At 45.6% G+C, this 22,443-nt stretch overlaps 1 protein-coding gene across 5 annotated transcripts in view; it reads right to left on the reverse strand.

Moving 5' to 3' along the window:
• The window catches only part of KIAA1328 (KIAA1328 ortholog), a 198,921-nt gene that overhangs the window by 17,223 nt on the left and 159,255 nt on the right, over window positions 1–22,443 (reverse strand). For all 5 annotated transcript variants that reach the window (XM_035100607.2, XM_035100609.2, XM_035100608.2 and 2 more), the window contains 2 exons: window positions 18,340–18,509; window positions 11,112–11,220 (listed from right to left, as the gene is read on the reverse strand). In XM_035100607.2, coding sequence (XP_034956498.2) covers window positions 11,112–11,220; window positions 18,340–18,509 — 279 coding nt within the window. The remainder of the gene's footprint in view (window positions 1–11,111; window positions 11,221–18,339; window positions 18,510–22,443) is intronic.

The following is a 22,443-nucleotide window of genomic DNA, read 5'->3' on the forward strand; positions in this document are numbered from 1 at the left end:
CAGACCTGGAAGTGGAGGCAAGGCCCATTTCAGGCCCTTATCAGGGTTCAGTGTAAGAACATGCAAAGTGATATAAAAGCAACTTTGAGCATGGAAAGAGATATAGGGGCACAACTGAGGGAAAGGGATCAATGTGATTCATAATCTGCTTTAAGAGTCACTAAAGGGGAGTCCCAGAAAAGTAAAAAGCCTGTGACAATTAGGGTGTACGTGCCGAATTGTTTTCCAATGCTGTGTCAAATCATTACAACAAATGCAAAAGGAGAACTCTGCCATTTTATTTTATTTTTAAAGCATTTGTTTTGGCACTGTAGCACTGCTTAAGCCAACAGGAACATGGACAGGGGGAGACAATCATGTAAGATGCTTGTTTTGGACTTGCTCCATTTCTGAGGGGTTGACAAACCACCACAGTTATCAAGAAAAGGAATGCAAATGGCCAGTGAACTTAGCCCTAGAGCTCCTTGCTTCTCTTCCCAAAAAACACCCATCCCTGCTCCTTCCAGCTTGTCCACCATCTTTTTTTTCTGCCCGTTAATGTTTCTGGGACCATTCTGCTCCCTGACTCTATCCACTGCTCAATAACTCATTCAACATGCCTTGGTGACAAGAATCCTGGATCCCTCCCCAAGCCCTGTAATAAAATCTGAGAAGTTCTGCATTTGATTTTATGTCTTTTAACCCACCACAGGATTAGATACAATTTGGAACTGGGGAAAGTGGCGTTGGAGAATCTCCGAGCCCGACATCGAACAATGCAGCTCTTCCAAAGAAGCAGCCCTAAAAAGAGTTAAGCCGGCTCTCTAATGTGATTTGCACTTTATTTTCCCCGGCTTATTCTTAGTTTCAAAACCGTAATCAACTTATTGTCACACCACTGAGTGACGGAAACCTTGCCAAACTACTTCAAAAATTGACAAGGTTTCAGTTGCACTCAACAATCCCAGAAGACACATCCACTCATTTTAATATAAAATCCTATCAGAATTGCATAGCTGAATACCGGAGAAAAAAATTGAAAAAAAGTTTAAAGGACAAGTAGCTGAAAGAGAGCTCCCCCCCCACCCCCAACTCTCCTTCCAACCACACACCAGCAAAGTTTGGAAAAGGAGATGATCAAAAAGACTCAACGATCCAATGCTAGATTAATGCAAATATCTGCCTGCAAGCAAGTGTACTATTTGATTAAACTGGCATACATCAAGTACAATTAGAAAGGTTATTTATAACTAAGAAATACATAATTCTGTATTTTAATGAGGGTGACAATTACAGCCGACAGTTGCTAATTAACATTAATCCATTTGCACTGGGAGTCAGGGCGTTCCTGGCAGGATTTCACATTCTCGGCAATGGACACAATCCATTGCGCCACAGTCAAGCTGGTAATGGTGGGTGGCCCCTGAGATGAGCAAGTTGCCAACACAAAAGGCACCTCGCTACACTGTGCCCGATCCATTCCAAAGCCTTCGTTACCCACATGAAACATCATGGCTTCTTTTTGCTGTTGCCTTATAAATGGAGGCTGGATTTTCATGCTGGCCGCTCCCTGTAGACTTGTGGAGTTTCAGGTCACATTACAAGGAGAGCAAGAGCTAATTTTATTTCCTAAGCCAGCCATGGGTTTATGAACAGTTCTGAAGGGTCCAAAGGAGGTTTGCAGCACTGCTTGCGGAATGCTTCCTTCTCTCATTGAAGGAGACCAGGAAATCTCTTGCGGGGAGCGCTCATACCTTAGTGCTTTGTGATTTTCGAAGGGAGCCTTTTCCAGAAAAGCTCACGCTTAGAAAATGCTGTGCGCACACCTTGAACCCATGCCCCAACAACGTTCCAACACTGCATGTGACTCCCCCACCATCACTCCAGTCCACTCTTGGTTTATTTGACCCTGATTAGAAGGATCAAATGGGGTGAGGTTCAAATACCAGTCTCTTTACATGTGGAAGTTAATGGTGATGGAAGCCTGCAAATGCTGTCTAAAGGGTGACTCACATGTTTTCTTGAAACAACTTCCATGATGGACAGCACCACCACCACCATTTCTGATGCAGACAAATTGTATATGGAGTGAATTTATTGGAGAACCAGGCTCCCTTTGAAATGCCAGGCTCATCAGAATAGGACCTCTGGCCATAGCTGCCAAGTACCCCGTTTTCCCCGGGAAACCCCCGTTTTTACTTACCTTTTCCCGGTGGTCCCCCGTATCACTTTGTCTCCCGTTTTTCTCCATTATTTTCTCCTGCCGGTGGCCATTTTTTTTCTTTCCGATTTACCCTTCTATGGGCACAAAAAATGGCCGCCACCGGCTTCAAAAGTCGCATCTACGCATGTCCAGAAGTGCATAGACGCAACTTCTGGTGTCGGCGGCGGCCATTTTTTGTGCCCATAGATGGGCGGAGTGACACTGGAAGTTGCGTCGACGCACTTCCTGACATGCGTACAAGCGACTTTTGAAGCCGCCGGCGGCCATTTTTGGTGCCCATAGAAGGGCAAAGTGACACCGGAAGTTACGTCAACGCAACTTCCGGTGTCACACGGCTGCTGGTCCCGAATTCTGCAGTCTGGGACTTGGAAGGTTAGCCTCTGGCCCTCCCCCCTTCTCTCGCAAGACATTGATGGTTCAAATCTTATAGTGTTGCAATGCCTGGCTTGCCTGTGATTGGGAGAACTTGCTCACCCATCTTTGCTCTCGGAAGAATCAGGTGGCAGCTGTAGCCACGAACACCTTCTGTCTATCAGACCAGCTGGCTGCATCTCTGGCCTGGCACACAGGGATCTGGCGACTTTAATTTATGCCTCGGTAATCTTGCGGATTATGCATGGCTTCCCTGGAGAAGCTTCGACTGGGAGAAAAACATGGCTGCACATCACAGGACCCCGAATCCAATCCCCAGAAACTCCAGGTTGAACCAGGAAGCTCAGACAGCGAGAGGACTGACCAGGTATAAGGAAGTTTCCTATGCTTATCTTCTTCCTTTCCAGGCCACCTATTAAGATCTAGGTACAGGAAGGAACAGTGTGCTCTGGGTTCCATCGTTATATGAAACACCATCAGTGAAAGTCTGGAGAACATAAAATCAGTCCTTTGATGAGTGATAGGGTAACTGATTTGATCTTTGTACCGGTAATATTTTTTAAATAAACAAAAACTAAAAACCTGTTTCTGCTCACAGGGCCTGCATTTTATATTGGATTCTGTATCTTTATATTTATTTGGTGTGTTTTACGTGGAATTGTTAATTGCTTTGAGCTACAGGAAAAACAGTACATAAATATGATACATAAATAATGAGGGCATTTACAGTCAGATGGAGACAACGAAAGGGCAGAAATTCAAAGAGAAAAGCAGAATAAAAATCAAATATTTAAGATGATCTTGGAAGGATGAAGAGGAAACATCAACGGACACCCTGAAAACGGCACAAGCAGCAATGGCTTTGTACCATGGAGAGAGGCTTAAACATTCAAAGGACATCTTAAATTTAAGAGAAGCTCAGCAGCAGAGGAGCAAACTGTTTGCAGGGCTTGCAGAATCTTTTGCCTTAGAAACTGGAGGCACTGCAAAGGCAGGAGTTTCAAACTCTCTCTCTCTCTTTCCCCATTCCCCAGGGAACCCTTTTTGACGTGCAACTGGTCCATCACACGTTCTCATTGCACAGCACCCTTTCACACTAGGGCAAACCCAGGCCTATTTCTCTTTCACCCACCGCCCTACTTAGTGTGAGGGAATAGAGAACTCATTCAGCACTCCCTATGGTGACCAAAAAAACTCACTGCCGGGGATGACTGTGCAAACCTCCCTCAGGGAAGGTAATCTCCCATTACTTATGATCTCACTAAGGAAACCCAACCAGCAGTTTGAAAACTGCCGGGTTAAGGTGCATGCAAGGGGTTGGCTGAGAGTTGTGCCAGTGTGCCACTGTCAGGAAACTACAGGCCATGCCGGATCCAAATAGGAACTTTAGGTGGTTGGGCACGGCTAGTGGTGCATTTTACTGCCACAGCACATATCACAATATGTTATCAAAAGGGGGGGGGGGTTGGGAGCTGGTGTTTGATAAAAACAAGCTAGGAGTCCCCCCCCCCCCCCGGACATGCTCTGCAACTTGAATAAGCTACGAAATAAGTGAAGGCACCATGAACTTGTCTAAATCCAGATCACAAACTTTTGGAGCTGTTGGGTTGCCCGACATGAAACTTTTGAACGCAGACCACACAGAGATCTCCGAATAACGGGCAAGGAGTTGGGCTAGTTTGCTTGAAAAATCCAGCATGATACAATCCTTAATCATCACTCCATTCCCTAGCAAAAGTTTCAGGCAGTTTCCCATTTGGGGAACAATCCACCAGGAAGTTCTCCTGAGGGTCTGGACCAGAGATCTTGGGTGCCACTGTCCTTTTCTATTGATTCATGGCTGTGTATCAACATAAAATGAATTCACTTCCACAGGAAACCTTTGAGGAAAAGGGGCCATCAAGAAGCTACAGACCGTTTGGGTTTTCTTCCTGAAATGGGATCATGGCACGGATTTCTACAAAGAACCTCAAGCACCCTATAATACACCATTTACAAAGTGCTGTAAATTCCATATTTATTTTGCGAGTGCAAGATAGATAGCTTATTTCTGCATACAGAGGTTGCCGGCTAAAATCAGGATAAGCAGTATTAATGTCCTATGGTCAGTATTATTGAACCTCCAAAGCAATAAACTACGAGTCGATAAATATTACATTTGCAACATAGTTAACATTCTCCTACTGTCTCTGGCACTTATTACACATTGTAACCGCAAGTCTACAATACATTATTCATATTTGGGGTGTCACTGAGTGATGGATTGCTGTAAGAGAGGCTGTCCTTTAAATAAATCAACAAATAAAAATGCAAATGTTAACATTTTCAGCCACAACTTTTCCCCATCTTGAATGGGGGGAATGAAAATTTCACATTATATCGACAGCAAGCAGAGAGAACAATTAACAACCTACACAGTGAATAAGAGAGATTAATTTGCCAATGTCTGCTTTTATCACTCGCATACGGAACTATATTGGACTTTTCATGATGTTAGTTCTCCTAAGGGAAAAAAGGGGGGGGGACTTATCTCCTCCCCTATTCAGAACTTAATTCGCCATCTTTCCCTTCACAAATCTTTTCTCCTCAAAACGTTTAGAAATTAGATCACCCCTCCCCCTTTAATATTAAAATTTTGACTGAGAAAGGGCACTTCTCCTGAAGTTTCCACTTAGCGAAAGATGTCTGAAGAATGCAAGAAGCCATGTCAAAAAGCAGAAACCCACTCAGTTCCCCGAGACGCCGAAATCTCAAAAGCAGTTGCAGTTCTAGGCACAGCTAATTCATATTTTTATTTACTACAAAGCGTTCAGTTCAAAGGATCCAGCGTGATAATATGGCACTGTGGACTTATTCAATATACAGCTCTGGGCATTGCATTTTACATCAAATATTAATTTGTTTAAAAGTCCCCAAATGCACATCTACCTGATCGGAGATGTGCTAGGCAAATCATGCCATTCCTCCTAACAGCCCCCAAACACAAATTTGCACAACGTAATTTGTTTTTCTAAAAACTCCAAAGGATGCAGCCATTGCGGATCTCTCCAATGATAGTGTCTCTGAGTTATTACTTAATATGTGCGCTACAGGAATGTGCAGGGACGGGCTCTTCATTGCAACGTGAGCCAAGTTGACTGCAAAGATAAAACTTTCGGTCAGGGGGAAGGCAGGCAAACCGCAGGAGGAATCCTGCCACTCCGGGCCCTGGATTCCTGATATTGGCCAATCCATTTGGTCTGGGATGGCAAAAGATGATGCACGAGTCACGGGGGGCCGAAAATCAGAGGGGTAAGCAGGCAGCAGCTTACTTTTATTCTGTTTCAGTTGTTTGCTCTCATACCCCTAAGCCAGGGGTGGCCAACTCCCAAGAGACTGTGATCTACTCATAGAGTTAAAAACTGGCAGTGATCTACCCCCTTTTTGGGGGTTCAGGTCAAAGTTGTTGAGCTTTTTTCAGGGAGGAGGAGGGGCTGTTTTTTAGGGTTTAGGTCAAAGTTTTTGAGTGGTTTTTTTAGGGAGGAGGAAAGTGCCGTTTTGATGGGCTGCAGGGTGAAAATGTTGAGCTTTTTTAAGGGGAGCCATAGTTGTTGAGCTTCTTTGGGGGGAGCCAGTGATCTACCAGTGATCTACTACAGATGTCCAGTGATCTACCAGTAGATCACGATCTACCTGTTGGACGTGCCTGCCCTAAGCCATTTAAATATGACTTAATTAATACTCCTCAGGCTCTGAAGGGAGCCATGGTGGGATACCAGCACCCTGACTTCTCCATCCTTGAGGGACACCACTGGCCAGGCCGTGGCAGTGAAGCAGATGTGCCCAGAGGCAAGAGCCGGCAGAAGACGTGCTCCCCTATTGTGGCCACTGCGTAGGACCACGGCATAAGTAGTTTGACCAAGATCATTACAAAAATAACCATAAAGAGTGGCTTGCCACTGTGAAATGAGAAAACCAACTGTTTAGAAGAGGGATCAGCAAACTTTTTCAGCAGGGGGCCAGTCCACTGTCCCTCAGACCTTGTGGGGGGCTGGACTATATTCTGAAGGCAAAAAAAATTGATGCTAGAGCACCACGAGCCCTGGTGGCTGCTTGCCTGTGTCTTGCGAGCAGCAGGGGCTAGCAGCGGCAGGACGATGAGCAGCGTGTGAAAGGGCTCTGGAGAGGGGCTGCTTAAAATGGCTGCCGCTCAAGCGCTGCTGCTGCTGGCACCAAGGCACTGCCCCCTTCCTCCTCTAGGCAGGTCAGGGAGAAGCCAGGAGGAGGGAGGAAGGAGGTGCCGCCACCGTGTGAGGGAGAGGGAAAGAATGTGTGTGCTGGTGATTCATGCGGCGATTCCTGGCCCGTCCACGGGCCGGATCCAGAAAGCAATTGGGCCTGATCCGGCCCGCAGATCTTAGTTTGCCTACCCATGGTTTAGAACAGCATGTGATGGCTGATGGGAGATGTAGTCCAAAACATCTAGAGGGCACCAAGTTGGGGGAGGTGATTTAGAAGAAGCTTTAGCTACTGCTTCTCCTTTCCCGTCTGGGCAAGATGGCACCCCCGCGGTGACAGCTGGAGAAGGGAAGGAGGGAAGAAGAGGCCACCACTGGGAGCTGGCCGATGACAGCTCACCCAGGCTGCTCCTTTCTTTTCCATTCCCCACAGGGCGGTTCAGCAGGTACGGCTGACATTTCACAGATCTGCATCTTTGCTTTGACATCGCCCTGCCTGGCTCCCCTCAATTATTTCTGATTTCTGCTTGCCTTCCCAAATCAGTCTCGGGAGAGGAGAGGAAAACGGAAAGAGATGGGGGATTTGTTCCTCCAGACCCTCTCGTCCCAAAAGTTTCCAGCAGTGATTACCTGGCCACAGAAAAAAATTAAAGGGGGGGAGGTCACACGTGGTGCATGCCATAAACACGTGTGAAGCAAACAGCCAGAGCAGAAAGTGACTCCGCACATCTGCTACTGGGGTACTGGTGCTAGTAATACAGGGAGCACTAAGTTGAGAGCACAGGCTTCATCACTTTGAGTGATGGAAATCAGCCAGTGGCTGCGGGGACCCAGCATTGGCACCCACCTGTCTTCTCCTCCCTGCCTCCAATGCTTCTTTTAAGGTATTTATTTGGTCACTGTGAGACCAGGATGCTGGACCAGATGGGCCATTGGCCTGATCCAGGCCAGGATGCTGGGCAGCCCAGGATACTGTACCATACAAATCCATTCCTTTTGCTTTGTCCCTCCTCGGTTTGGGAGACCAAGTTCATTTGTCCATCTCCCCAACCTGCTCTTCCCCGACCCCTTCTTGTGCTTGAATCCTGCTTGGTGGCTTCCCACATGGGTGCCTGGTTGGCCGCAGTGAGAACACGATGCTGGACTAGATTGGCCACTGGCCTGATCCAGTAGGCTCTTCTTACTTTCTTATATTAAGAATCAATCCCTACGAAAGCAAAGGCAGCTTCTGTCGCTGATGCTTGCCAACGCTTTGCATGAAACCTGGCTTGGCTCTACTTGCAAGAAGTTTAAATAGCCAGAAGTAATTACATATACTGCAAACTCAATTGGTTTTCTGCCTGCCGCTCTCTTCTCCTCCCCCCCCCCCCCGCCCCGCAGCCCTCCTGTTCAGGCTCAAGTTTTGTTCAGCAAGTTTCAGCCCCAAACAAAGCAAACCATTAGGGTTAAACCGTTAACTGTGGATTCTAACAAACATGCTGACAGATCTTTAACTTTAGTGGCACACCAGCAGCTATAATTCTCCATATTGATTAATTTAGTTAGTTAAACCTGCAATCTAAGCTTATAACCCATTCAGTGATAAATTGAGACTGACCTGCTGCCCAAGCAGGTTTCGTGGATGAAGAATAGGATCGGGTTTAGGTCTCCCACAGAAATACTTGTCCATTTACCATTTTCAATTAGAGAAGCCCATGAGTAAGGGAAAGCAAAACAGGGCTCTTTAACCTGGTCAATTATACTAACACGCTGCACCAAAAGGGGCGGTTGGGGGGGGGGAGAGAAGGGAGAAAGAAAAAGCACATTCAAAAGGAAGGGAGAGAAGATTCGGGAAGAGCAGGCACCGCACTGGACAATCATTTATTGTTGTTGTTATTATTTAGCATGAGATGGAGAAAGGTCTGAAACCAATTTAAACACAAAAATGCAGCTGGACAGGATAGCAGACCATGAGGTCATCAGCCGGGCCCTGAATTCCTCCAGCTCTCTCTCCCCCTGGCCGAGAAAGTAGGAATGGGTTCAAGGGTAAGATAGAAGCTCAGCGCTCAACTTTTACCTGCTACAAAGCAAAAACCAAAAACAAACCTCTCTCTTTTATCATCAGCACCAGTACCAGAGTAATCTACCCAGCCAGGAGAAGACGGAGGAGAAAAGTTCTCCGTCCTAGCAATGTATTTTCTCAGGACTGGAGCACAGTGTGTTCCCTCTCCTGATATACCCAAGGTGGACATACAGAAGGAGAAAAGCACACTGGTGCTCAAGACCCCAGAAGGATCCTGCCTACACAGCCTACCTATATATGGGTAGACATTAGGAGCTATGGTGACATATTTTGTGTTGAAATGAACATTTCAAATCTAGCACAGTCTCCTAGTCTATGGCAGGGGTCAGGAATGCCACATTTGGCCCACCTGGCTATTTTTGCCATGCCAGGGAATGCTGCGACTGGGCCCAAAAGGGGTTGCAGAGCCCCTTGCAAGGTGCTTTGAAGACCCAGCTATCAGCAGGTTGGAGGGGGGGGGGGGGCTTCAAAGTGTAGCGATTGGGTTTCTGCAAGTACCAAGGATCGGCTGGTTGCCAGCACTTCAAGAAAGCTTTGCACAGCTGAAACCCGGGCAAACTACAACCAGATTGTCAAGCAGGCATCACATCAGGGAAGTTTTTCAGAAAATGAATGGCCACAATGGATCCTGATACAAGCATGAAAAGAGCCAATCCATCAATCATTTTCTTGATCAAAGAAAAAGTAAGTTTCTGTTGTACAAGTTTGTCAGTCAGAGCCTTTAACCTACTCCCAAAATGCTTGAATGCTCAGCCATTCTGTGCAAAAACTGGAAGGAATGATCGAACAGGTACACCTCTTTAGAGACATTCCACTACTGAACCCCCTTACATGCTAACATGCTCTGTTTTAAGTCTTCTTTCACAAGACAGAATCCAGCAATATGCAAAGTGGATAGGCTGTGCATTAAAAACACTAACAGGGAAGCTGATTTTATAAAGGCAAGGGGGATTTTCAGATACTACAAAACTTGAATCCATTTTGTCCCAATGCGAGGGCCCAGCACAGTATGGTTTAAAAACGGGCTCTGGAACAGTTGCTCACATTTTTTTGCATGAGTTCCTGAACTCTCCCAGTAGTTAAGTTTTTCAGAAGCCTGCACCTTGGGAGAACAGGCCCTTCTCAATGGTGGTGCCACATGTGTGGAACTCCTTGACATGCATCAATTCAATTGACACCTGCTTCAATGGCTTTAAGGAACCAGGTTACACACCCCTGAACTACCTTGTCAGCCATAAGCAGAGCCCAGTGTTACATGTGCACCAATGCTAAACAGGATTTGAAAGCAGGGTTCGAAATAGCCTTGCAAACCCCAGTCTAGGAGGAAAGACAGTTGGGCAGATGTAATGGTGAGCCATGATTTAAAACTGGCAAGTAATTTATGTCCAAAGAGACAGAGAAGGATGGAGCACCAACTCCCTAGTCTGTTTCCAGATTTGCAAAGAGGCAGAATAACGTAGCAAACACACTGGGTCAAAGGGTCCCTGCTCCAAACTGGAAGTGCCCAAGTCTCTTGCCATCAGCCCCCCCCCCCCCATTTTAAGCTGACCATTTGATGTCCAAAGCCAGGATTCGTTTTCAAACCGGGCTGAGATTTTCATATAATGCATTCTCAGCGTTGAGAAGACCAAAGTAAAGGCAATTGCTGTTATTAACCTTATTAGCCCAGAAGAAAAACAACTCTGCTTTTATCCTTCTGTAGTTCTTCACAAGAGCAATATTGCCATTTAAGGTTTCTGAAGGTGACTTATCAGAACTGCTGACTTAATGCGATTTTGTTGCTTGCCATTAAACAGCAAAATAACATTTGTATAAAATGGCTTAAAAGAAACACATCGTGATAAAATGTGGTGCAATTTGGTGGGAGCAAGGGCAATGGCACTGGGAGGATTAAAAAAAAACTTAAAGTGGACTTTGAAGGGAAAGAAAGGTCTAAACACAGTGAACACCATCCCTTTAAATTATTTACAAATGTATTAAATGTGTCAGGACTTATAACTTAAAAATACTTTCCCCCCTCTCAGGCTCTAAGTAAAAATTAAAGCATTAGAACTTGGCATATCCCTGCATTTCTTATTCTAACAAGCAATTTAAGGCTTACTATAAATGTCACAGGATATGGCAGTTCTAAGTTTATATTATCCAGCTTGAGCAAAACATGAAATATCACAGAAACTCAGCTGCTTCCCCTCATATCTGGGCGAATTTGATGGTTGCGTCTGAGGAATCTTAAACCAGAGATTACCCGTCATCTTACCGTGAGGTGTCAGGCTGGATTGGGGAGGTGGCCGCAGTTACAAGCTCTTTTCTGCTGCCTGTCAGTCCAGGGGATGTAGCCGCATCCTTCCGGGAGGCTGAACTCATCCCTGCAGAACGCGATGGAAGACAATTACGATGGGCATTAGGGGCCGGAAAAGTTTTGGACAGCCTTTCTTGCATTATTTCAGAATGCAGGGCCCAAGTGCCGTGCTATTCTTCAGGGAACTTGCTATGTGGTGAATCGGCAGCCAAAGGAGTCATTACTGTTGACAGGTATGGAGTGGAATATATATTTTCAGGGCCGCCTGGAGTCATAATTGCGTAATACACCACCCACAATAGCCTTTGTGTCAGTGCTGTGGTTTTAGCAAGCGACGGGTTCCCATCCCCTAGTGATCACCTGGCCAATCCTCGCAAACGTCACCCCCAGATCACCAGCACTCTCCAGAAACCAGTAGAGAATTCTCAGTACTATTTTAGATATGCACAGTGATTCTCAAAAGCACAAAGAACTGTCTCCTCTACATTCTGCTTTAATTCTGGGGCAGAATTATTTCTTTTGCAATACCAAAGCCTCGTATTAGCTGGACATCTGCAGCGTAGAAACCAATCCTGAAATCAACCCACAGGGAAAATGAATGGAGGAAAGGGCCACTTTCTTTGAGAAGCATATTCTGTACATAGAAGACCAAAAGACATTAGAATCTGTTCACAAAGCACATATAGAAAACATGTGAAACAAGGCAATAACTTACCTAGAAATGGGTCTGAATGAGACGTTTTCTCTGGGAACCAGGTTTACATACTTAATTTGGATGCTTTAATTAAGAGCTGTGGTACATCACAGTAAAAACTGGGCTCTCGGGAGAGGGAATGAGCGAAAAGGGCCTTGCTCAGAAGTAGCTGGAGATGTTCAGGATTGGACCTTATTCAGGGTCACACCTTTCCCCCCATTTATTTATTTGGAGGGGGAGGAGAGGCCATAATTATTTCCCTTATTAGTGAGATTGTGGGGAAGACTGAGCACATTATTTTGCATGCAGAATGTCCAAAGTCAATCCCTGGTATTTTTCTAAGTAGGGTGAGGAAAAGCTCCTGGCCAAAGCTGTCCAGAGTTTCAGATGTAAATGTAAATACTGATCTAGACAGAACAATGGTCTGCCTCAGAATTACGCAGTTTCTTATGATTTGTGGGCCAGCTGTCTTTGACATTCGCAGTGCTGTTATCAATAGTTGGTGGAGTTCCCGGGGCAACTACAATGACTTGGAAGAGAGTTAAGCTAGGCATCAAGGGACTGAAGTTATTTCATTTCAATAGTTTGATTATAATCTCCAGGTGACAACTCTAGGACAATACTCTCTGAAGCAGTGGTTTCTAATTGGGGGTCCGTGTAACACACCTGGGGGGCTGCGGCAACATTCACGTAACAAATACTTCAAAAGATAGATCATTTTTTTCAAAAGTAGGGTGCCTGTGGATTGGCTTTTGAAAAACAGGGGGTCTGCATTAACGAGCTAATTGAGAACCACTGCTCTAAAGAATAATGGTGCAAACCCTTTCTCCTGTTGCTTCTGGTTATGAAATTTAAACTTGATTTTGAAGCTGGTTGCCACAATAGAGGACCAAGAAAGGAAACACCTCAGCCTAGGTTTAACCTAAATAGCTTCCATGCAAAGCCTTCCTAGAAATAAATAAGAGCACCTAGTTTTCAGGTCATGAAATGTGCTGCAACGGATAAATGTGAACAGCATCCACAAATATAAAGGAGCTGGACCAGCTCCATCCTTTACACATGATTCCCCATGAAGGAGGGCGCAAAAGCATTGCATTATACTGGCAAAGTGATCTTGCTGTTTGGGAGTGCCTTATGAGACTGGCATGGGTGGGGTTTTTTTTAAAGCAAAAACTGGTGGGCACCCAACACATGGGATAGTTTAAAGTAGGCTTTAATGCCCTACTCCTGTAGATAGTGCAGGAAATGGGAATTTCTACTGAAGCGGCTGGCTCCACAAGGTAGTGGCAAGAGTAAAGTGGTCAGCGAAGTGTACAGTACTGCCCCTTGTGGGTGGTGGGATAACCTAGGGGGCGCTAAAGAGGGAAAGGGGCAGCAGGGGGAGTTAGGAAGCAAGGGTGTGGCGGGCGGCTGGAACTGTAAATCACCAGACTTTGAAAAGCTGGTGTTACTGAATTAAGTTCATCGTTTTTTAAAAAATTAATTAAACTAAATAGATTTAATTGGATTTTGAATAAATGTGCAATTAATTGTTAACATTTTGAATTTTACTGCGTTATTATCTTCCTTAGTGGGTCGTGCAAACAGCTATTCTGAATAATGCCTTCTTTTATGGCGTGGGGAAGGGGGCACAGGGGATGAGATTATGGAAGCACAGGAGCAGCGCCCCAAAAAGCTCGGGGGTTTCTGCTCTAGTAAATTGAAGGAGCCAGAGGAGGACAAACAGCCGGCGGTTTAATACTTTACTGACAAAGCATTCACTTGCACAGGTGCACAGAACATGCAGAAACGCTTCTGGAGACTTAAGTAGCTGGCATCCCTGTCCCCATGCTGGTGCTCTGAGCAGCAGCGTGACCACACCTCTACCCCAAATTAAGTACCTTTGTCTGATGGAGCACGCACAAGCAACCTACACAGAAACTGCCACTGTGCCTGTCTCTTTAAGCCCTTCCTGGTCCTGGCAGTATAGCAAGGAAGGGGATTCTACTGGACCCCCATCTCAGGCATCATCTCTTCCTCCAGCCCTGGCTCCTGTCTCATGGGAGGCACAAAATCCCTACCTGCCTGCAGACTGCCTAGCCAGAGTGGTGCATGATCTAGTTATCTCCCGCTTGGACTACTGCAATGCGCTCTACGTGGGGCTACACCTGAAAGGTGACTCGGAAACTATAACTAATCCAGAATGCGGCAGCTAGACTGGTGACTGGGAGTAGCCGCCAATACCACATAACACCGGCCTTGAAAGATCTACATTGGCTCCCAGTACGTTTCCGAGCACAGTTCAAAGTGTTGGTGTTGACCTTTAAAGCCCTAAATGGCCTCGGTCCAGTATACCTGAAGGAGCGTCTCCACCTCCATCACTCTGCCCGGACACTGAGGTCCAGCACCGAGGGCCTTCTGGCGGTTCCCTCGTTGTGAGAAGCCAAGTTGCAGGGAACTAGGCAGAGGGCCTTCTCGGTGGTGGCGCCTGCCCTGTGGAACGCCCTCCCAACAGATGTCAAAGAGGAAAACAACTACCAGACTTTTAGAAGACATCTGAAGGCAGCCCTGTTCAGGGAGGCTTTTAATGTTTAATAGATTACTGTGTTTTATTTTTCTGTTGGAAGCCGCCCAGAGTGGCTGGGGAAACCCAGCCAGATGGGCGGGGTATAAATAATAAATTATTATTATTATTATTATTATTATTATTATTATTATTATTATTAATCGCTGCTCCCTTCCTGTGGGTCCCATGGCCTCTGCCACACACTCCTCAGGGACCTGCCAGTCCCGGGCATCTGGGGAGACCCAACCAAGTTCTTCTGAAATTGAGAGAAGCTGTGCAATTGCAGTGCTCTGAGCCCAGAGCCTTCAATGGCCAGCATCCTAATGCAGGTGAGGGAGGCAATCTGTTAATTACTACAAATCACTTGACTGCCAAGCCAGCACTTATCAGGGTGTAATTTACCCCCCACCAAATTGCTAAAAAAAAGAAAAGAAAAACCTGCGGGGAAACAAAGAGGGGAGCATGGAGAGCCAGAGGACAGGGTCAAACTCCTCAAGGCGTTTTTCATTCTTGGGGATGCCCACAGAAAAGTCCTAAGAACAATGGGGTAAGGGGGTATCAATTCTATTATGAGGCATTTAAAGGAAGGAGGGGAGGGTGGAGAAAAGAAAGAAATGAAATAATGATGGTTTAAAAAAGAAAAGAAAAAAGGGAAAGGGGAAAAAGGGAAAAAGAAAAAAAGAAATCCATCAGTGAAAATTGCCCCTGAAAACTTCACAGAATTGTAACGGCTTTCTCTCGCTTAAATTGATTGGTGTAGCAACGTTATGAGATGACTATTAGAATTCATTGCGCGCCACAGAAAGAGCTGAAATGTCAGCAGACTATACAGCAAAAGTAATGGGTCCTGAACTCCTGTTAGTCAAAAATGATTTTGTTTCAAATTAGAAATTGATTTCTTTTGGACACAAGCCCTTTGCCGGCTTCCAACTTTTGTAGCTGAGCCTTGGAAGAGATTAACCTCACCCTCTGTTCGGGTCCCCCTCTGATGATACCCTTTCAAAAGTTTCTTCGCCGCGAATGCTTTTTTAATGCGGACGCGGTCTTAACCAATAACACAGGTTGTTTGTTCCTTGGAGAGCTGCACCACATTCTGCCTTCTTTTTTATTTTTCTGCTGACACAAATCGCAAACTCGTTGACAAGTTTAAAAGGAAAGGAAAGGAAAGAGAGAGAAAAGGGGGGGAAGGGGGGCAAAGCCAGCTCATAAGTGAAGCAAAGATTATGTTAGGCTCTGCAGCCAAGCACAAGACTGCTCCAATTTCTTTCCCCTTTGCTTCAAGAGAAAGAGTGCTTTGGCCCACTCCTTAAGTGGACACACTAAATGAAGAGCAGAACAGATGCGGGCTATAACGGAGTCCTTGGGCTAGAAAATTCTGCATTTCCGGCGGTAGAGGGAGATTGCATCATGAAAAGCCAGACATGCGTGCTGATTTCTTTTTGTTGGAAATTAAAGCAAATCTCCCATCCCCATCAGGCAACCATTTTCTGTACTTTTGTACTGCTGGAGCTGGCATGGCAACTATTAAGTATTCAATCAGATTCCTTCCTGCCCTATCTCAAGGGCTCAGGGAAGGCTACATGCTATTCCTTATATTTATTTATTGATTTCATTTATGAATCACTTCCTATGGAGAGGGTCATGGGTTCGAGGCCCACACTGGGAAGAAGATTCCTGCACTGCAGGGGGTTGGACTTGTTGACTCTCACCACCCCTTCCAACTCTACAATTCTGTGATTCGGTTTCGGAGCGATTTCACAATCAAGAACGTGGATGATAATAACATCCACAATAAAATATATATTAACAGTTTTGTATACAGATTCATGGATAGCTCAGCTGGTAAGAGCATGGTGCTGATAACACCAATGTTGTTGCAGGTTCGATCCCTATAAGGGACAGCTGCAAATTCCTGCAGTGCAGGGGTTTGGACCACTGGTCATGAAATGTGCTGCAACAGATAAATGTCAACAGCTTTTATGTACGGATAAATGTAAACAGCCCTGTTAGCGAGGGATCATGGGAGTTGTAGTTCCAAAACATATGGAGAGCCAAGGTTACCTATGCCCGGACTAGATGACCCTCAGGGTCCCTTCCAACTCAATGATCCCCAAACCATTAACACTATATATAACAATTGAGACAATTTTAAATGGCCTTTGTGTTGATGTGTGCATTTTATGAATTGTTGTGTGCTACCGAAGATGAAGAGAGGGATATAAATAAAACAAATAATGATGACGACGATCTCTGTTCATTTTACCCTGACATTCACCTATGCATAGGAATGATATCAAAAGGTGGATTAAGGCTCACTCTGAGATTACTGGGCCACCGGCTGAGAAGACTGACTCAGAAGCTCTTAACATTTATGACATAACTGAACTGTTAGATAAAAGATAGCAAAGAAAGGAAGCACAGCAACACAATTTAGTTATGGAAGCCACAGGTAAAGGCTGAGCAAGCTCAGAATCGAGGGAAATTAAGAAGGAAAGTTTAACACTCTCTGTGCGTGTTAAATGCATTCACACAGAGAACGATTTGACTGTGCCAACCCAGCCACGGGCAAGGCAAATCTGGGGTGGTAGGTGGCGGGATGGCGACTCGCCCTGAAAAGAATCTCCTATCCAGTGGGAGGAGCATCTTGTTAACTTAATGTCCTACAGTCCACTCTGGCATTGAGTTAAGCTCACTCAATGGATGTGGTGGGTGCATGTGTGCTTTTTAATAGAATAATAATCTTCCAAGTTACTACATGGAACCTGGAATTTCATGTTGAAGACATCACATGGCGCCAGGTATGAAATACATTGTGAGAAAGTAGTATGGAATTTTTGAGGGCTCTGCATCCTTTATCTCTTACATGGGGCAACTGAGGAATGGAAGATGGTGAAGTTTAAAACAGCTAAGTTTTTTCTTTTGGCTGTGCTCATACATTGGCAGAAGTCTGAGGAAAGCAGGTATGGGGGGCACTGAGAACTGTTTCAAAAAAATAATAATCAAACAAGCCAGTTTTAACAAGGAGAAATAGCAGAGATGGGTATAGTACAGAAGTTAACACCAAAAAGCTAACACAACAGAGCTTTTTCCAAATCCCTTCTCGCTGTACTGAAGCCTTGTTTTAAAGTGCAACTCTTCTCAAACACCTGCCCATTGTTTAAAATCACTGATTCCTCCCTCCATGCCTGCTTCATTCAAACCTCTGCTGTTATTTAAAACCATTATTTACCTATCCTGTTGTGCAGCTCCCTCTGTTTTTACTCCCTTCCCATGTCCTGCAAATCCAGGATTGGGATGCAGCACTAAAAATCCTCCAACCAGGGCTGCTGCATGATGACAGCCTTACATTTCTATGTGCTGTATTTTCCGGAGTATAAGATGACTGGGCGTATAAGACAACCCCAAACGTTCCCAGTTAAAATATAGTGTTTGGGATATACTCGCCATATAAGACTACCCCTCTTCCTACGATCGTCCGTGGGCCGGACATGCCCACGCTGTCCATATCCAAAATGTCCGTAGCGTCAGAAATTGCTTCTGTGCATGTCGGGAAGCCGAAAACCGCGTCTGGACATTGCACAGAAGCGATTTCTGGCACCGCGCTGCCCATTTCCAAAATGTCCGCAGCGCCAGAAATCGCTTCTGCAGCTGCGTATAAGACGACCCGGCATATAAGACGACCCCCAACTTTTGAGAAGATTTCCCTGGGTTAAAACGTAGTCTTATACGCAAGAAAATACAGTATATGGGAAGATATGTTGCTTGTACATGTTATTTTGTAAACTGCTTAAGATACTATTTCAATTATGAAACGGCATGTAAATATATTAAATAAATAATACAGCACAGGAAGGCGCAGGAGCACCAGAGACGGTAGAGGATGTGGTGAAGGTTTGCTGGATGGTGCGTGTGACTTGGCCTTTGGGGATAATTGGGGTGCATCTCACCTCTTCTCGGTCTGACAGTCTCCTTCTTTGTGTGCACTCCAAAGCATTCATCGTCTGCATGGGCACTGAAGCCAACACTTTTCTTCCCTCCACTGCTTCCTGGTGTGTTGCAGCCTCTCCCAGAAGCTGGCGTTTTTGTAAGGCAATCTTCACAACTGAGCTTCGGAGAACTGGAAGAGGGGGAAAGAATATGGGTGTCCCATTTCGTTCTTCTCCCTCACTCTCTTACAAGCTAACAGTATATTAGCATATAAAAGCATGGCATACATTAAAATATATTTGACCCACCAAAACAGCTCCCTTATCTTCCAGACAAATTAAGTGCTGCAAGTCCAGAAAATTTACTTATACACACTCTTGAATACCTGGATGCTATTTTTACCTTCCAGAGGCAACCAGGTGAATGGCTACTTGCAGGCCTGTTCAAAGTACTTAGCTCCTGTTATGTTGTGTGTGTGTGTGTGTGTGTGTGTGTGTGTGTGTGTGTGTGTGTGTTTGAGGGGGGGCTATTTTGTACTCCTGCAAGCCTTTGGGTTCCTGTGAGCATGCTGATAGCTTCCCTCTTCTTTCTCAGTGACCTTGTTTTGGTGACAAACCCATCAACAGTCAGTGGCTGAGTTCACTATTAGAAGGAAAGACAAGACTTCAAGATCATACTGCTGGAACGTACCATGTAGACCAGGCATCCCCAAACTTCGGCCCTCCAGATGTTTTGGACTACAGTTCCCATCATCCCTGACCACTGGTCCTCTTAGCTAGGGATCATGGGAGTTGTAGGCCAAAACATCTGGAGGGCCGCAGTTTGGGGATGCCTGGCCTAGGGCTTGCCGATCAAAAGGTCGGCAGTTCGAATCCCTGCGATGGGGTGAGCTCCTGTTGCTCGGTCCCAGCTCCTGCCAACCTAGCAGTTCGAAAGCACGTCAAAGTGCAAGTAGATAAATAGGTACCGCTCCAAGCGGGAAGATAAATGCCATTTCCGTGCACTGCTTTGGTTTGCCAGAAGCGGCTTAGTCATGCTGGCCACATGACCTGGAACCTGTACGCCGGCTCCCGCGGCCAATAGAGCGAGATGAGCACCGCAACCCCAGAGTCGGTCACGACTGGACCTAATGGTCAGGGGTCCCTTTACCTTTACCTATGGGGCTGAATAGGTATCTCAGTTGTCTCCTAGGAAAACGTAAAAAGCATTTCCAGTGCAATGAAAAGATTGGAGGAGCTCTCTTTCACCCAGGAGTTTCAGCACAATTAGCATCGTTTAAAAGATATTTAAGAAGCCAGTCGTTATTTGGGAGCCTTCTGGGTTTCCAGGGTAAAGATTTAATTAGAATTGATAGCCCTGTTTTCTGAAGAGGGCGACCTTTGACTTGCAAAATTAGTGGGAGGAAGTTACTTTGCTGGAACACTCAAATGGCTTCTCTTGACAAGCCAAGGTTACCTCTAGGATGGAATATTACTTTCAGGGTTGAGTAGCACTGCAAGTGCCAGAGAGAGGGAAAAAATTAAATTGCTAATTTTAAAGGACAGGATGGAAAAGAAATAAAAAAAAGTACAGCATAGCAAGCTCTGCTAACAAGGCCTTGGGGTCTGACCCTTCAGCTCTTAATGCAAGTGAAAGCCTGAAAAGACCAGGAGTTAAGAAAGAGAAGGATTAATATTGAGTAAGGATTTCAAGGGCGTCAACGCTGTAAAGCCTCAGAACGAGAAGAAGTCTTTTGCTGAAACAGTAGGCTGATGAAAGCTCTTTCAACACAGCCACTAGCCTTTTCCAATCTAGGTTATTCATCAACTGGAACAGAGTCAGGCCATGTTCCTACCCCACCCAGTTAGCAGTGAAGGGTGTCTATCACTTTGACGAATCCTTTGGTCAGTTTTATTTTCCCACCTCTCTCCTTTCTTTTAAGCACCTCTTCAAAGCTCACTTTTTTTCCACGTGAGCTTTGGCTCACCCTCCAAATTATCAGTCCTGAATGAAACCAACCAAAGCTTAAGCATGCATAATGGCATCTCTCCCTCCTTCTGTTGCCCCCCCCCACTATCAGCTTAGCTTGCAAGGAGATGGAGGGGCGCATTCCCCCCCCCCCCCTGTATAACTTTGTCAGCAAAGGAAGGAACGTATCTCAGTTCTATACATCCTATCTCTCTATGTGCTCAAGGTGGCTTACAACAAAAGGAAAAAAACCATAGTTTTAAACCAAGTCATGCTAGCCCACCGAAAGCTGCTAGCATCACTCTTGCTCACATGTGCAATCAGGGCTGGTCCAAGGCATTTCAGCTCCTGAGGCTGAATCAACAAATGTGCCCCCACCACCAGGAAAGAAGAGGGGGAGAGAAGTTCTATTTCAGGGATAAGCGGGGTAGAAACAAAGATCAACAATGGGGGAAAGGGGGTGCGAGGAGAACAGCAGTGCCTCCTATTTAATGAGAGGCTGCTGTGGAGGAAACATGTGGGTGGGTCTGCCAAGGATGTGCCCTATAGCTGCCAGTGATATGGCTTCAGAAGCAGCAGCAGCAGCAGGCGATTTGTTCCTTGGAGGCCAGATCTGCCGCCCCTGTGGATCCTGCCGCCCAAGGCAGTCGCCTCACCTTGCCTCATGGGCAGGCCAGTTCAGTAACTCAGGACCAACCTCAGTGTGAAGACAAGTGTCCAAATGCAAACACGCACATTCTAGGCTACATAATGGTGGCTAGTGGAAGTCTGAATAGCTTTGGGGCTGTTAAACTAATGCTAAATTTCCCCTTTTCCACTCCACGTGACCCAGAATCTGCTGGGAACCCCCCCCCCGACTGCTATTTACCTATCTACCAGACTTTTAGAAGACATCTGAAGGCAGCCCTGTTCAGGGAGGCTTTTAATGTTTAATAGATTACTGTGTTTTATTTTTCTGTTGGAAGCCGCCCAGAGTGGCTGGGGAAACCCAGCCAGATGGGCGGGGTATAAATAATAAACCTATTATTATTATTAACAAAAATGATGGCCGTAGAAATCATCGAATCCTCAAAATGTAGATTTGGAAGGGGCCAAGGCGGTCATCTAGCCCAACCTTCTGCAAGGCAGGAATCTTTTGTCCAATGTGGGGCTCGGACCCACAACCCTGGCATTAAGAGTCTCGTGCTCTACCAATATTTATTACAATCACACAACTAACATTACTGTGTCTCATTTCGCCTGCAGTCATGCCCTGATTGCCAAAAGATTAGAATGGCCCCATTCCTCCTACTCTATCCCTACTCAGGTCTACATCTTCATAGGCCTGGGAGCTTCTTATAGATTTTGTAACTACAGTATCAGTTTATTGTAGCTAGCTGAGAACACTCTCTCTCTAAGGTATGTTTGACCCAGCCACATAGTGTGTCCCCTGCTCTCTACCGTATTCTAAAGATGTGCGCTGGTTGAAGACCTCGGGTAGCTTTTCCCCAGTCAGAATATTGTCTAAACACTGAGTTGCATGAACCAACTGTCTTGACAAGTTTCCTATGTTCAAAGAGGTTTCCTTTCGTAGTAGGCACATAGATAGATTCATGGCCTTCCCTACAGCGGTTCCACTCGTGATCACTGCCAGGAAGGCATTAACCGGTAACATTTCTAGTTGTAATGAAGCCGCTGAACAATATGCCAATGAGTTAAAGACACAGGGCAACCCTATGGGGAAAACGCAGGAAGAGAGACTCAAATATGAAGTGATTCTCCACCACCACAATATTCACCTAAACGTTGTCCAAGCAAGATGGGCCACCCGGATCCTGGCTTACTTTAGCTCCCCAATGCCAGGGATGCCTCTGCCCCCCCCTTTGAGCTGGAGTGGGAAATTTCAAAATGCCAATCAGGACCCACTGAACACTTGCTGGGATTTGCTTTCTTTAAGAAGTAGTGGGGCGGGGAGGGGGGGAGAAGTGGGGGAGAAACGTTAACCTTTTGTTTTATTGAATTAAAATGCCACGGAAATGCTGATGTAGTCTTCAGAGACTAAAATACTTTTACCAAGAAGAATAGCTGTCATTTATTAGACACAAAGAACAATCGCTTGATAGGATGCTTTCTGACAAAAAGCAGATTGGTATTCTCGTCATAGAAAAAGGCATTGTGGGGGGAAGGCGGGGGGGGGG

Source organism: Zootoca vivipara, chromosome 11 (genome assembly GCF_963506605.1).
Source record: "Zootoca vivipara chromosome 11, rZooViv1.1, whole genome shotgun sequence".
Classification (NCBI taxonomy): Eukaryota; Metazoa; Chordata; class Lepidosauria; order Squamata; family Lacertidae; genus Zootoca; species Zootoca vivipara.